The 15426-nt window shown below is 34.0% G+C and overlaps 1 protein-coding gene across 1 annotated transcript; it reads left to right on the top strand.

The window, feature by feature from the left end:
* The first annotated feature begins 8393 nt into the window (after positions 1–8393).
* Positions 8394–15153, top strand: LOC108319717 (transmembrane 9 superfamily member 2). The gene is made up of 7 exons (XM_017550946.2): positions 8394–8676; positions 8896–8936; positions 9334–9922; positions 10038–10175; positions 10302–10458; positions 10570–11054; positions 14633–15153. Exons 1-7 carry the CDS (start codon positions 8525–8527, stop codon positions 14850–14852), a joined length of 1782 nt encoding a protein of 593 aa, XP_017406435.1. The 5' UTR covers positions 8394–8524; the 3' UTR covers positions 14853–15153.
* Positions 15154–15426: the final 273 nt, after the last annotated feature.

Raw genomic sequence — 15426 nt, 5'->3', positions numbered from 1 at the left:
AACTTTTATTTTTCATAAACCGATTAAACTCCCTTACCACCATGTTCATTATCTCTTTGTCATGCAGTTCTGTTTCTAAGTCAACTTCAGATTCAAGATTCTTTGTAGCTTTCTTGCTTGTGGCCTTTAGAGAAATTGATTTCTTTTCTTCAATTTCTTCTTCCTCCTTTAGCCTTCCAAGCTCCAATTCATGTTCTCTGAGTTTTCAAAATAAGGTGGCCATGTTCATGCTGGTCAAGTCTCTTGATTCAGATACAGCAGTGACTTTCGGCTGCCAGCTTCTGTTGAGGCTTTTCAATATTTTGATGTTGATTTCCTCCTTGTCAAACACTTTTCCAAGACCCATGAGGTGATTTACTATGTGTGTGAATCGCTTCTATACTTCATAGATAGTCTCTCCCGCTTTCATTCTGAACAAGTCATATTCCTGTATGAGAAAATTCTTTCTGGCTCTCTTTACTTCATCCGTTCCTTCATGTGTGGCTTCAAGAACTTCCCACATCTCTTTGGTCGTCTTGCATTGTGATATCCTGAAAAATTCATCCATTGTTAGTGTTGATGCAATCATATTTCTAGCCTTAACATCATATTGAGCTCTACGGTTCTCATCTTGAGTCCACTTAGAAAAAAAATTTAAAATATTTTTTCCATTTAAAACATGAGTGGGCTCTTATGGATCGTTTAGAGTTACATCCGAAACTCCTTTATCTACTGATTCAATAAAGATTTGCATCCTTATTTTCCAACAAGCATAATTTTCTCCAGCAAATAGTTGTGGTATATTTGTCGAAGCACCTTCATCAAAGGTTTGAGAATTGAAAGCCATTTTCCAAGTTCTGGTGCCAATTGTTAAAATAGAATGACTCAATGTCTCACACCAAGAGGGGGGTGAATTGGTGAAGTATAAAAAATAAAACTTTCAAAATCTTTTTAACCAAAAGAGATGCCTTTAAAGTTTTCTTGAAACACAACTTAAAACATTTTCAGTGCAGCGAAAATTTAATCGAATGAATGTAGAGCGTAATCGATTCAATGTGAAAGAGTAGAGATAAGAAAGATCAAACGTTGTGTTTTTATACTGGTTCGGCCAAGCCTACATCCAGTGTCATTCCAACCACAAGAAGCCAATGCACTATAATGATCAAGGTTTTTACAGCAAGGTTTTTACAACAAGGTTTTTATAGAGACCTCACGTCAAAAATATAAAATACCTCTCTAACCCTCTAATCAAAATATAGGTAGTAAACACCTAGACTAGCAGTAAGAATCATCTCTCCTACAGTCTATCCCCTTTGAGCCATCCGCAAAGTCAAGAACACCACTGTTGTTCTTCCTGTAATCAAAATAGGGAACACAACTCAATCTTCAACAGATTGTAGAACCTGATCTTGCAGTAGACACCCAAATGTGCAGATAGATTAGACTTTGAAAACACAATAACCTTGCTCTTCAAGAAATCACAAGCATTTGATGACCCCAGTCAATCTTATTTTCTTGGAGCGTTTCCTCTTTTTCTGTAAGAATCAAACTTTCTGCAAAATAATATGAAAATGTGAGAATCACAAAAGTCCTTACAGAAATCAAATTCGCGTCAATTTATAGTATAACACATCTTTGACGCATTTTAATCGACTAAGCTACTAATGCAGTCGAATATAACATTTTTTTTATAGCAGTTAGCAGTAGTCAAAGCAATTAATTGAATTCGCAATTAATGCAGTCGAATGACATTTAATGCTTGGTCAACATATTTAAAAATATGAGGTTAGACATTTATATCAAGCATTAACATAATTTCAAAACAATAACAGACTTAGTCATATGCAACACGCATATAATCGACTATGTAACAGTGTAAATCATAGTTTTGAAAAACTTTCTCTTTGGAAAAATCTCATAACGCACTTTGAAAAAGGTTTGTGCAAAGACACGAGTTTTAATCGACTCACCCCATAATGAAATCGACTTAAAATTGTTGTTTTGCCACACAATTAAAATTCAACATTAGTGCTTGTGGTTTTTCTCATCCAGAAACATGTGTCATGCATTCGTGTATATATATCACAGTGAAATGTAGTGAAATGCAATGAACAACACAACAACAACACAATCATGTTCTCATATACACATATAACATGTAAGCATAGAACATGTAACACATAATTCACATGTGTTATTAATTATGCGTTGTCATCATAAAAAACTCAGATATTACTGAGATTATGGGTTCAGCTAAACCAGTGCTCCCCCTATCAACAATCTCAACAGTCTCCAATCCATAATGTGCTTCAATGCCACTTGCAATGATAGGGAATCATTTTTTAAACACACCAAATGTTCTTTCAATAACATTTCTTAATGATGAATGCCGATTATTAAACAACTTGCGTGGATTATGTGGACCTCTACGTGTATATTCCTTATGGTGATATTTGACGCCTCTATGTGGAGTCAAAACTGTGCTTTTCAAGATAAATCCAGCATCACCAAGATAGTATTTTCCTACAATGTTGTAGACATAGCGGTATTTAGTCACTAATAAATAAAATCTTCAAGATCACAATATAGACACTGACCTTGGGAGATAACCCATGGATCATCTCGATCAAGAGCATTTTTTAAAATTCTTGAATCAGATGCAATGCCTTCCCACCCAGCTAAAATGTATGTGAATTTCATATCAAAATCACACGCCGCAAACACATTTTGAGTTGGCCAATCTTTTCTTTCTCGAAATCTCAAAGCATCTAATCTTGACACCTTTACACGAACATGAGTATCGTCTATGGCCCCTAAAAAATCCTAAACATACAATTAAAAAGTCATCATAAAACTCAAAATTTTTTATCATCCGTTGATAAAATAAAATCTTCAAATATGTTCAAATGAGTACCTTAAAGTACGGGTAAAATCAATTGTTGTTCAAGATGATGAACCTCATTTCGTGAGGGTTGAATTAAAAATTCAGATTCCAAACTTAAAATAGCATCCAAGACATTGTGAAAGTGTTTGCTAACCGTCGCCCCATATCGATGAAAGAAAAATGTGACACTTTGATTCTTAACATTATGGCTAATTATATGAAGAAATTGAGCTACTTATTCCTCCATTGTCGACCGAATGACGTCCTTAACTAACTCAGTTGTTCTTATTCTCTCACAAAGATTAATAACTGTTTCTGGACCCAATCGAATTATGTCGCGACACCGATTAGTATGCACAAGGTACGACATTAATTGGTCGCTGCGACGATCTCTATTCGATACGAAATTGCTAGCACTACTTGCATCACTCGAGTACATATTCAATATACTCAACACATGTCCAACAATGGATAACATTGTTAGTGCGGCCAATGAGGTGGTTATTTGTAATTGTCAATGTAGCATTGAGACTATATTAAAGTCCACACCAACCACATCATCATCTATATCTTCACCGTCCAAATAAGACAAATCTAATTCTTCTTTCATCTATTTTTACTTCAACAAATATACACATTATAATTAAAATCATGCATTCATATATTCATTAAACATAATTCATTCATATATTCATACATTTATAGGATTGATGTATGTATGTTTGAATGCTTGAATCATGTCTAGGATGTGTTCAATTCGATAATAATCGACTATCATTAGTTATAATCAATTATTTGTGCGTTAGTTTTAAGTGTGGTTTTAGGAATAATCGATTATCTGGGATGATAATCGATTATCCCTTCCTACATGATGTTTTTGGGTAAATTTCACTAAGATAATCAATTATCTTAAGTGATGATCGATTATCATAATGCATTTGCGTGAAAAATGGCGAATTTGATGAAGAATGGAGTGAATTAAGCATGAAGAGTTGTGGAACATGATGATAATCAGAGATTGAGGTTAGCAATTATGTTTACAGTCAGTTTGACTTGTGGTTGAGGGTGGAGCATGAATGAGTGATGGGATGTACCTGAATATGTGATTGATGAGCATGAGCGTGAAGGATATGTCTACTTGTTATACCTCGTAAATCCTGGTTCTATGCGGATAGGTACTACCTTTTGCTTTGTGTGCCTTGGAATGAGATTATCTGTAGGGGAGGTTTCAAATATCCTATAGGGGAGGCTACATGTGGGCTGTACGAGAGAGTACAGTCAGTAAGGTAGGATACAAGAGTGAGATGAACTCTTTTCGCTATGATATTATGGTACGGGGATGCTCGTGGTGTTGTTCATGACTGGGATAGTCATGATGGTGGAGTATCTATGATGATGATCATGATACGTGAGATGCTCCAAGTTATATTATGTTGATAGTGGTGTTTCTATAATGGTTATAGTAAGTAGTTAACATGCGTCTAATGAGTGGATAAACCAAGGGTCTATGTGTGAGATGTTAGTGATGACATCAAGGGTTAGAGATTAAGTATCGATGATCAAGTTCAAGGATTGGGGATCAAGGATCGAGTAATTCAGCATGATTGAATTGTTTCTATTAGAGGACTATGAATCACATTGTTATTACCACTATGTATGAGGTGTTTGATTATAGTTAGTATAATCAGAAGGCATGTATCTTGTTGTGTGCTTAATTATGGTTGGTATAATAAGAAGGTATGTATCTTGTTGGGTATTTGATTATGGTTGATATAATCAGTATGTATGTATCTTGTTGTTATGATTGTTTTATCAATAACTTACCCCATACTAAGTTAGGTAGTTTAAATAGCATAATAGTTATAATTTGTTTTTTGTCATTTTGATTCAGCTAAAAGAAACATGTTCAACAAAAAAAATGGTGATTAAAATCAACTAACACTTGTAAATCAGCATTAGCGTCACTTATTCTTCATAATTGACCAGCCTTGACTAGAGAGTTGAGCAAGAGTTAACTTTTTGAATTTGGTATCCAATTATTGATTCAGATGATGGAAGCTTACAAGGTCATTAATTAATGCTTGTGCTGATGTATAAGAGCGGCAATTATCATGAAAAAAGTTGTCAAAATGAACTTAACAAGATGAAGATGTTTGAAAAGCTGTCAAGTTGGATTCTCACTTAGAATGCCACGATGGAAGCTACTTTTATAGTTGTCACGAGCTAGTTAGGATTGCCACCCATTATGATAGGTCAAAGAGCTCCAAAAGACACAATTGAAGAGCTATAGGAACTTATGTTAACTAGTGGTAGAGGAAGAGTGATTGACTAACCTGTTACTTGGATTTTCGATTAAGACTAGCTTAATTAGTTAATATAGATAGTTTAGTTGCATTAGTTTAGGATAGTTAATAATTATTTGTGATAGGCATTAATAGGGAACAAATTTGATGTATATAAGCTACTAAAAAGCTTGTTGAACACACCATCATTACTCAAACAAAACATTATTCATTCATACCATTCACCACACCACGCATTCTAACACTACACACAAAAACATGAATATAGTCATTCTTTTAGTTTTCTTCATCTTATTTTACACTTGGAGATCACTTGGTTAAAAGGTTATGGCACCAATTTTTTTTAATTTCTGTGTGAGTTCATTCGTTTTTACTGAATACATTTGTTGTAAGTACTAAAGCTTCAATTAATAAACATTTACCATTCAGTTTTACCGATTAATTCTCTTATGATAATGGTGTAATTCATATGGTGAACATTTTCATCATAAATGGTGAAATTCACTTATTTATGGCATACACAATTTCTTAACCTTAGTTAGTGGACAATCGATTGACATATTTTCCTAACGAGGGTGATGCACTTGTACATAGTGGGTATACTATTGATGTGGACAATAAGAATAAGGCTGACATTGAGGGTGTGTGTGATGGTGAGGATGAAAGGTTGAGGCTAAGGATTAGGTTGATTGTAGGGCTTTTAGTGAGGTGGATGTTGAACTTAAGACTAAGGTTGAGGGTGACTACTTGGATGAGGATGAGGTGGAGGCTAAGGCTAAGATGCATGATGAGGGTTACTATCTTGGTAAGGATGGGGTGGAAAGTGGGTATTAGGATGAGTATGAGGTGGAGAATGAGTGAAGGGCCATGTTGAGTTTGAGATTGAGAGTTGGGTTGAGTTTGAGGGTTAGGGTTTGAGTGATAAGGAGGATTAAATCTTGGTTCTATAATCAAAGTAAAAGTTGAAGAAAATGACGGTAAACTAATATTTAAGAGATAATGTTTGAAGTCATGCAAAGATAATTTATGTTATGTCGGCTATAATTGGTTTAGATGGTTACTTTTTGAAAGGTGAGTAAAGAGGTGAATTATTAACAATTGGAAGATATGATAATGACCAAATGTTGTCAATCAACACACTTACCACATATCATGTTGATTACAATCCATCTACGTTTTACAACAAATTAGGAAATCTGCAACAACAATGACACTAGGATTATGTTAATTTGACCAACAAAACAAATCATCCTTACTAACAACTTCATCCATGTTTTTCAAAACCTTAAGAGATTTATCTAGATTAGATATCTTCCTCCTTTGTCTCACAATAGTAACATCTCTTTCATTATATCCATCTTCATTATACCATTTGAAATAGTTGCACCCCATCAAATCTTCACTACCATTATGTTCTTCAAAACAGCCATAACACAACCAATATTTATTAGCAACAATAATTTATGTTTTGAAAAAGAAAAACTAAACAAAAAAATAATTTCATGGATCTAATCTTGTAATTAGGACAATCCCGAAATTGTTTCTCACCATTTTTAGCCGTTCTAGTTGTTTTCAAAACTATAATCTCTCCACAATTGCAAATGGGTGTTACACAATCAAATAAACGATTATGGTTTTTACATCCCATAAGCATTACATGTGTAAGATGAAGATGATTGACATAAAGACATAAATGATGTGAACAATGAAAAAAGAGAAGAGAAGATACATAGGATGGAGAGATTTAATTAGGGCAGACAACATATTCTCCCTAAAGAGAATAAACTTGCCACTTCAATCCTAAAATTCTAATACAATTTAAAAGACTAATGCGTATCTATTTCATATTATTAACTCACCACTCTCTCAAGGTTATTTATATAAATTTAACATGAACACCTAATTGAATCATTTTAGTAAAAAGTGAAACTTGAACTAAAAAATAAAGAAATCAAATTAAATAATAAAAGAAAAAGAACCAAAATAGTATATAAGTCAATTTTAAAATACCAATTCATCCTTCCTCTTAATATTATACATAATATTTTGTTTACATTTTCATTTTTTTCTTTAATTTCTAACCGTATGAAATTTCAACTCCTCCTTGACTCCAATCCAATTATTATCAATTTATCCAAATTTATTTAAGTTAAACCTTCTACTATTCAAAACCATTTCTTTTAACAGAAAAATACTACAAAAATATGGAAATGTAATTGCTTTTTATTAACAAAAAGTTTCCCTTTATTCTCAGCATGGAAAACGACTTGCTTTTCATCTATTCATACAAAGTAACTCCACACCACACTCTTGTTATCACCCAACCACCAATTTTACACAATGTGCTCCTTTTTATCCCATTCTATAATGCAACTCTCGAGGTGAGCATATCCTTGTATTGTACAGTCTAATTTTCATTTGTTCATTTCAAATATTTTTGTTGGCTTCTTCCACTTTTGTCCATGAAAAAAAGAGAGAAGTTCTTCGCATAAGAAAACATCGCAGAACCACAATTGGAGATGGCCCTACGTGGTAAACCCAAATATCATTTGTAATTAACGTACAATTGCACACACTTCCTGACTTACCAAATCAATTTCATTCCTTAGAGAAAATAAAACTCATTGTTCCTTGAATAAACAGGACCTAACCAACAGAAAACATAATTTTCGCACTCTTTCACCCACCTAACTAATTCTATTAATAAAAAGAAACAAACTTGTGTATCTTTTCTCATCAACATTAAAGATTTAATAAGAATTCATAAAATTTTAAAAATTTGATATATCTAATTAAACATGTTTTATTTTACAAATGAAATTCATTAATCACACCTAAATGTTCTCCATTTACTACACAATATTAATCAGGTAAGTAGAAAAATACCATCACTATCTTTTTGGAATAGAATTTTCTAAAGGATTATTGTAAAAAATAATTTTGTTTTTTTGTAAAACTAATTTCTACGTATTTTTAAAAGAGTTAAACAATAATTAAATTAAGTTCACACACTATAACATATTAAAACCTTATTAATATTAAGAAATTTAAAATTTAAAATTTCAAAGTAATGTTATTTTATAAATTGAATTCTCCACAAGAAAATGTGTATTGAAATTAAGATTAAATAATAGTTATCTCGGACCATATAACACCCAGCATTGCCTGCAAAATGAAAGGGAGAAAAGTAAATTTAAAGTGGGAAAAAGAAAAAGAAAAAGTACAGACATTGTTTTGTATTTCTTAAAATAAATGCGGTAATTTGCGTGAAAATCGTAGTGATAAATTGCTTGCTGGTTGTCCTTATTTGTTTCTCTGTCCGTCTATCTGATCTGATTGTGAGTGCAGACCAAGAGCAATGGGAAGGAGCGGGTTGGCTTTGGTTCTCGCGATTCTGATCTCTTTCCAAGGAACAATCCTCGTCAGATCCGATGGCTCCGATCACCGTTACAAGGAAGGAGAACCCGTTCCCCTTTACGCCAACAAAGTCGGTCCCTTTCACAACCCCAGGTTCGTTCCTTAGTTCTTTCGCTCGATCCCATTTCTCAACTATCCCCATCAACCCGTTCCTCCTCCAACACTTTCTTTCCACCCTTTCAGAGTCTGGGTCGTCGTCAAAATCTGATCTTTTCAATTTCATGCTTTCTTTGCAACGTTAGTATTATACGAGGTTGTCGTGTTATTGTTCTGATTTCTCGGTTATTTATTCATTTATTTGGCTGGTTTCAGTGAAACATATCGGTACTTTGACCTGCCATTCTGTGTGACAGGTAACTAACAATCTGAATTTATTTATTTTTCAGCTTTTTATTATTTACACTTCCTTAATTGACATTTTTGTTTTTTGATTTAGTCAAAGCTATTCATCCAATTGTTAATACAAGTGTGATGGCTCATGATGGAGTTTTAACGTGTGACATATTGTAGTTTAGTTTTGGTGTTCCAGTTTTAGCAAGGGATATGATGCTGGATTACTTTCTCCCTGTTAAACATGACATGTTGCTATTATTCTATTGTGTTCTTGGTTAAGTAGAATATGTAGTTGTTGAATTGAACCAACTGGACAAAATAAATGGGAGTTTGGATGTAGCTATTTTTAATGCATTTTTCTGTACTTTTATGGTTTCTTAATGTGCAATCGGAAGAATGAATACATTTAAATGTCAGGCAAGGAGAAAGAAAAGACCGAAGCTCTTGGGGAGGTTTTGAATGGCGATCGCCTTGTTAGTACTCCTTATGAACTTAATTTCCGAACAGAGAAAGATGCTAAGCTTGTATGCAGTCGGAAGCTCACAAAGGAGCAAGTTGCTCAGTTTCGAGAAGCAGTTAAGAAGGACTATTATTTCCAGATGTATTATGATGACTTGCCAATTTGGGGATTTATTGGGACGGTTGACAAGGAAGGGAAAACTGATCCTAGCGAGTACAAGTATTTTCTTTACAAGCACATTCAGTTTGATATTCTGTACAACAAAGATCGAGTGGTTGAGATCAGTGCCCGGATGGATCCTCACTCTGTGGTGGACCTGACTGAGGATAAAGATGTTGTTGATGTTGATTTTAGGTACACAGCAAAATGGAAGGAAACTGACACTTCTTTTGAGAAGAGAATGGAAAAGTACTCTCAATCTTCTTCTTTGCCTCATCACCTTGAGATTCACTGGTTCTCGATCATAAACTCCTGTGTAACAGTGCTTCTTTTGACTGGTTTTCTGGCAACCATTCTCATGCGTGTATTGAAGAATGACTTTATGAAGTACGACTTGCTTACCCATCTATTATCAGATGGTCGTCTTGTTTACTTGTAACATTGTTTCGTTCTTCCCGTACCCTCCTTATTTCTTGTTTTCATCTGCTGTAATTTTCTTCAGATATGCTCAAGACGAGGAAGCTGCTGATGATCAAGAGGAGACAGGGTGGAAGTACATTCATGGTGATGTTTTTCGGTTTCCAAAACATAAGTCTTTGTTCGCAGCTTCCCTTGGTTCTGGTACTCAGTTATTCACACTGTAAGAATCTTCTAAGGCTCTTTCTCCTCTCTGTGTTGAAGTTTTTCAATTCTTGTTTTTCCTCTTTTCATTTTCTATATCATATGCATCAATGGACTCATTCTCTGTTTATTTATGCTTGTGCAGTACAATCTTCATTTTTATGCTTGCATTGGTTGGTGTGTTTTATCCATATAACCGAGGTGCTTTATTTACTGCACTGGTGGTCATATATGCTCTCACTTCTGGCATTGCTGGCTACACTGCTACTTCCTTCTACATTCAACTTGAAGGGTCTAATTGGGTACATATGAACTCCTTGCTTTGATTGTTGTTAATGGTTTGACTGTATTAATTTGAATAGTTTTTAAGAAATGAAATTAAATGATTTATACACTTATTTTCTTGTTGGCAGGTTAGGAACTTATTGCTCACAGGATGCCTCTTTTGTGGCCCCCTTTTCCTTATGTTCTGCTTCCTTAACACAGTTGCAATTGTTTATAGTGCAACTGCTGCCCTGCCATTTGGCACAATTTTGGTGATAGTCCTAATATGGACATTGGTAACTTCACCATTGCTTGTGTTGGGTGGTATTGCAGGTAAAAATAGCAAATCTGAGTTCCAAGCACCTGTCCGCACTACAAAATATCCTCGAGAAATTCCACCTCTGCCTTGGTACAGGAGTACCCTTCCCCAGATGGCAATGGCGGGATTTCTCCCATTTAGTGCCATCTACATAGAGCTGTACTACATTTTTGCAAGTGTATGGGGCCACAGAATTTATACCATCTACAGCATACTCTTCATTGTTTTTATTATTTTGCTGATTGTCACTGCTTTCATCACTGTGGCTCTGACATACTTCCAACTTGCTGCCGAGGATCATGAATGGTGGTGGAGGTATGTAACTTATATTATTGCGATTATTGAATATAGTAAAAATTGTATGGATTAATCTCCCTTGTGTAAAAAATACATATAGGATACTGTATTTATAATAAAGAAAATATGGGCGAAACCCAAAATACAAATATAGAATAATAACAAAGAAACTGAAGATAAAAGATAAAGATAAGATATATATTAAAGATATCTAATAATATAATATATCTAACACTTTTCCTCAAGTTGGTGCATACAAATCGTCTGTACCAAGCTTGTTACAAATATAATCAATTATCAGTCTTTGTAAAGACTTAGTGAAAATATCTGGTAACTGATCACTTGAGTTAACCAACTCAATTTTGATGTCTCCAGATACAATCTTCTCTTAAATGAAATGACAAACAATTTCAATGTGTTTGGTCATCTCATGAAAGACAAAATTATGACTAATATGAAAAGTAGGCTGATTGTCACATATAAGTGTCATTTGAGTGATATTTTCAAATTTGTAACTCTCTAAATAGTTGCTTAAGCCAAACAAGTTCACAAGTAGCTGAGGCCATAACTCTATATTATGTTTATGTACTAGATCTTCCCACAACATTTTGTTTCTTGTTTTTCCAAGAGATCAAGTTACTACCAATGGAGACACAATATTCGGATGTAGACCTTCTATCAAAAAGAGATCTTGTTCAATCAATATCTGAATAACAAATAACTCTTATATGATTATTGGAACCATATAACAACTCTTTTCCAAGAGCTCCTTTAATGTACTTTAATATACGGATAGTTGCATTCCAATGATTTTTACATGGGAAATTAAGAAATTGGCTTACCACACTAATTACAAAGGAAATGTTAGGACGAGTAACTGTAAGATCATTTAATTTTTCACCTAGTCTTTTATACTACTCAAGATCTGGCATAGGCACCTCCTGATTTGGTAGATGTTTAGTATCTGGATCCATGAGTGTGTCAACAAATTTTGAATTCATCAACCTAGTTTTCTCCAAAATATCTAATGCATATTTCCTTTTAGATATAACAATATTATCGTTGGATTGTGCCACCTCAATATCCAAAAAAGTATCTGATTTTGCCAAGATCTTTTAGTGGTTAGTTGGATCAAATGAGGTCTTATATGGGTAAAGAATGCTTAGGTGACTGGTATGGGAGACACTGGTGCAGTCAGATATCCCATACACTGTCATCTGATGCTGGTCATCTGTGCAGGGAGATATGTGCACCATACAATGTTTGCCAAATCTAGTCTATGCATGCATTGCATTTCCTGGACTTGAGACATTGGGTGCTTGTAGATCATGATGGCAGGTCTCACTGATGGTGGCAGCAAAAGAGTTGTGGTGATATTGATCATGGTGGAGGGTGGTACCAATCTAATACCATATTCAAAATTGTAGGGTTTTAGCCTTTTAGTACTGATGGAGCAAAAGGAGATAATTGAGACTGAATGCTCTGAAATTGATTAAGACTTGATAATATTCATGTTGCAAAAATTAAAGCAATGAGATACTAATCTATACTAAAATTAGATTGTAATCCCTATTAAGTAAGGAGACTACTAGTTATATATACAGAAACTAATCATTAAATATAAGGAAAGAAAGATGCTGATCCAAAGAGATAATAAAGAATTGTGGAAACTAGTCTTAATTTATAATCTCAGAGACATTAAATTTTTAATATTTTTAATATATTCTATTATTTAAGTTCCGGTGGCCTTCATCCCACTTGGCAGAGTGTATGTTCATGACAATCCTGGTTCTAGAAAAAGCAATACTTTGTCATGTTACAATTTTAAAGTGTGTAATGAGAGTAACGTATATATGTCGGATTGGTTATCTCTCCGTCACCTCAAATTTGGTGGCTAACAACGGTATTTGGGAGGGGAGCGTGTCATTTCCTTCCATCTCACATTCCCATTTGTTAGGACACAAGGAGAACGAGAAGTTTGTTAAGATAGATAGCATATTGATGGGTTAGTTAGATATAAATAGGGGGAGAAGGATGGGAGAAGCAGATTTGTTGTTGTAAATTGTACTTGGCACTTTTGGGAAAGGAGAAATCCTTTGTTAAGGAGAAACCATAATCAGCTTAATGGTTAGATTTCTCTCTTATTCATTGTTCTTTTCATACTATTCAGTAAAATATTTCTTTTCTTTTTCTTTTCAATCCTTGGTTCATAACACCACCCCCTTCTCTGTCATTGGCCCTCTTCAAAAATAATATTCAGTTTTAGTTAGTGAAAATAGGTGATATGGTTACCCTAACAAGGAGTGAAGACATGTTCATATTCATAAGCCTGCGAACGAATCTTTAAAATTATATTAAGGTCTAAACTCTGGAATTTTGTTATGTTGGTTATTCTGCTTGCAATTTTAAAACATGGTCCTTTATCGGGCTCTTTACAAAAGTTCCTGTACTTTGAATTTGATCTCAGTTGTTTCGGAGCTAATTTACCAGTTTCTATTCGCATTTTTTTCCCTGTCCTTGTTTCCCCCATTTCTCCCTTTCCATTATCCATTTTGAATCAGTAGTTTAATTCATGAGCTGGCTACAATTTACTTTGAGATTTTGACATTCTTACCATAGATAATTGAAATACTAATTTTCTGTAAAATGACTATAAATATTGTATAATGACTCTGGTTAACTTAAACGGGGCATTAGTGGGATTGATTTAGGGTTTCTGTTAGGACACATGGAGAAGAGAATTTATTTAAGGTAGTTATAGTATTTCATGAATCAGTTACTTGAGGTGTTACTGAGATATAAATAGGAAAAAAGGAGAGCATAGGAGGAAGGAGGTGAATTTTGTAGATTGAGCTTTACCTCTTTGTGAAAATAATTTCATATAAAAATGCAAGTACACAATATTTTGTGAAAAGTTGTGTATGTAGTAAGCAATAATTATGGAATTACTTTTCTTGATCTCAAAAAGAAACGATACAACTTACAAGGTTGTTTAAAGGAAAAAAGGAAGTAAATCTTCAGAAATAAAGATTCTAAATCAGGAGTAAATCTGCCAAATAAACTTGTTATCCCGCTCCCTTAATTTTAGAGATTTCTTACAAATCAATCCATATTTTTTGCACAGTAAATGTGCAATATTTACACCCATATTTCAACAATTTTGTTTTCTATTTTTCTTTTGGAAGAGATTCTGAGTATCTGTTGCATTCATGGCCTGACTAGGTTGAGACCAGATCCAAAATTATCTAAATTTTCGTGTCATAAAAGATTTACCTGAGCACTGGCAATGCAAAACATGGCCTATGCATAGACATTTTTGTTCAAATTTGGCAGGGAAGGAATATCAGTGCATCAATTTAGCTTAACTTGCGTAAACAGTATTTTCTTGGCTCAAAATTAAGAAAACATTTAGTGGGGTTTAGTACTGTATCGTGGCATTTTTTGCAACAATATTCTTCCCTTTTTTGTGAAATGTGTTTTTTAGCCAATAGTAGTTATTATTCAAACCATGTCATGAATATTTTTAAGGTAGAGGCAGTTTAAACTTGAGTGGCCATTTTACTTTCAACTTGATGACATGCTGCTGTGTTTCATAGGTCTTTCCTCTGCGGTGGATCAACTGGGTTGTTCATCTACGGCTATTGCTTGTATTACTACTATGCAAGATCAGATATGTCTGGTTTTATGCAAACATCGTTCTTCTTCGGTTACATGGCCTGCATCTGCTATGGTTTCTTCCTAATGCTTGGTAGTGTAGGTTTCCGTGCCTCCCTGCTCTTTGTTCGTCACATATACAGGTCCATCAAGTGTGAGTAACTGGTGGCTGAACGTGTTCGTAAAGTTTATATTATCTGTTAGGTGAAGACGAAAAAGGTCCATGATTTTTTTTCTCTTTTTCTGTCATAAGGTAGGTATTATAGTGTGTACCTGAGAACTAGAGAAGCTTAGACCCTTTTCATGAATTGGTGTCATGCTTTCTCTATTACTGCACAGGCTTGCACCTAAGGAAGTTTTTGGACCATGGGATTTAATCTTTCATTGCTGTAGTCACTTAATTTTATTTGAAGTAGCTTGTATTATTTAATCTGAAAATGACCATTTACAATTAGTATGATTATACAGACCTAGCTAAGATATATTCTTTACTGGTTTATAAGGTTGTGGAAATATATTCTTGTCAGCCAATACATGACTGGTTATACCACCTAAATTTTTATTAAGTAACCTTGCTGTTTTTAAAACTGCTATACATAGAGTAGACACTTCTATCTCTTTTTCACTTTCATTTTAATCATTATGGTCACTTTGATTCATGGATAATGCCAAAGTTCTACACCAATTGACAGTTCCTAGTTAGCACACCAGTGTTAAAATTGCTTGCTATATAGAA

The sequence above is a fragment of the Vigna angularis genome, chromosome 1 (genome assembly GCF_016808095.1).
Source record: "Vigna angularis cultivar LongXiaoDou No.4 chromosome 1, ASM1680809v1, whole genome shotgun sequence".
Classification (NCBI taxonomy): Eukaryota; Viridiplantae; Streptophyta; class Magnoliopsida; order Fabales; family Fabaceae; genus Vigna; species Vigna angularis.
Note: the sequence above shows the minus strand (reverse complement) of the source record. Positions and strands in the feature narration are given on the sequence as shown.

Excerpts from the sequence above, each read along its gene's own strand:
- LOC108319717 (XM_017550946.2), top strand. The coding sequence starts at position 8,525 with ATGGGAAGGAGCGGGTTGGCTTTGGTTCTCGCGATTCTGATCTCTTTC. Across the intron at positions 8,937-9,333 it reads CCTGCCATTCTGTGTGACAG|GCAAGGAGAAAGAAAAGACC; the intron begins GTAACTAACAAT and ends TTTAAATGTCAG. Across the intron at positions 10,459-10,569 it reads AACTTGAAGGGTCTAATTGG|GTTAGGAACTTATTGCTCAC; the intron begins GTACATATGAAC and ends TCTTGTTGGCAG.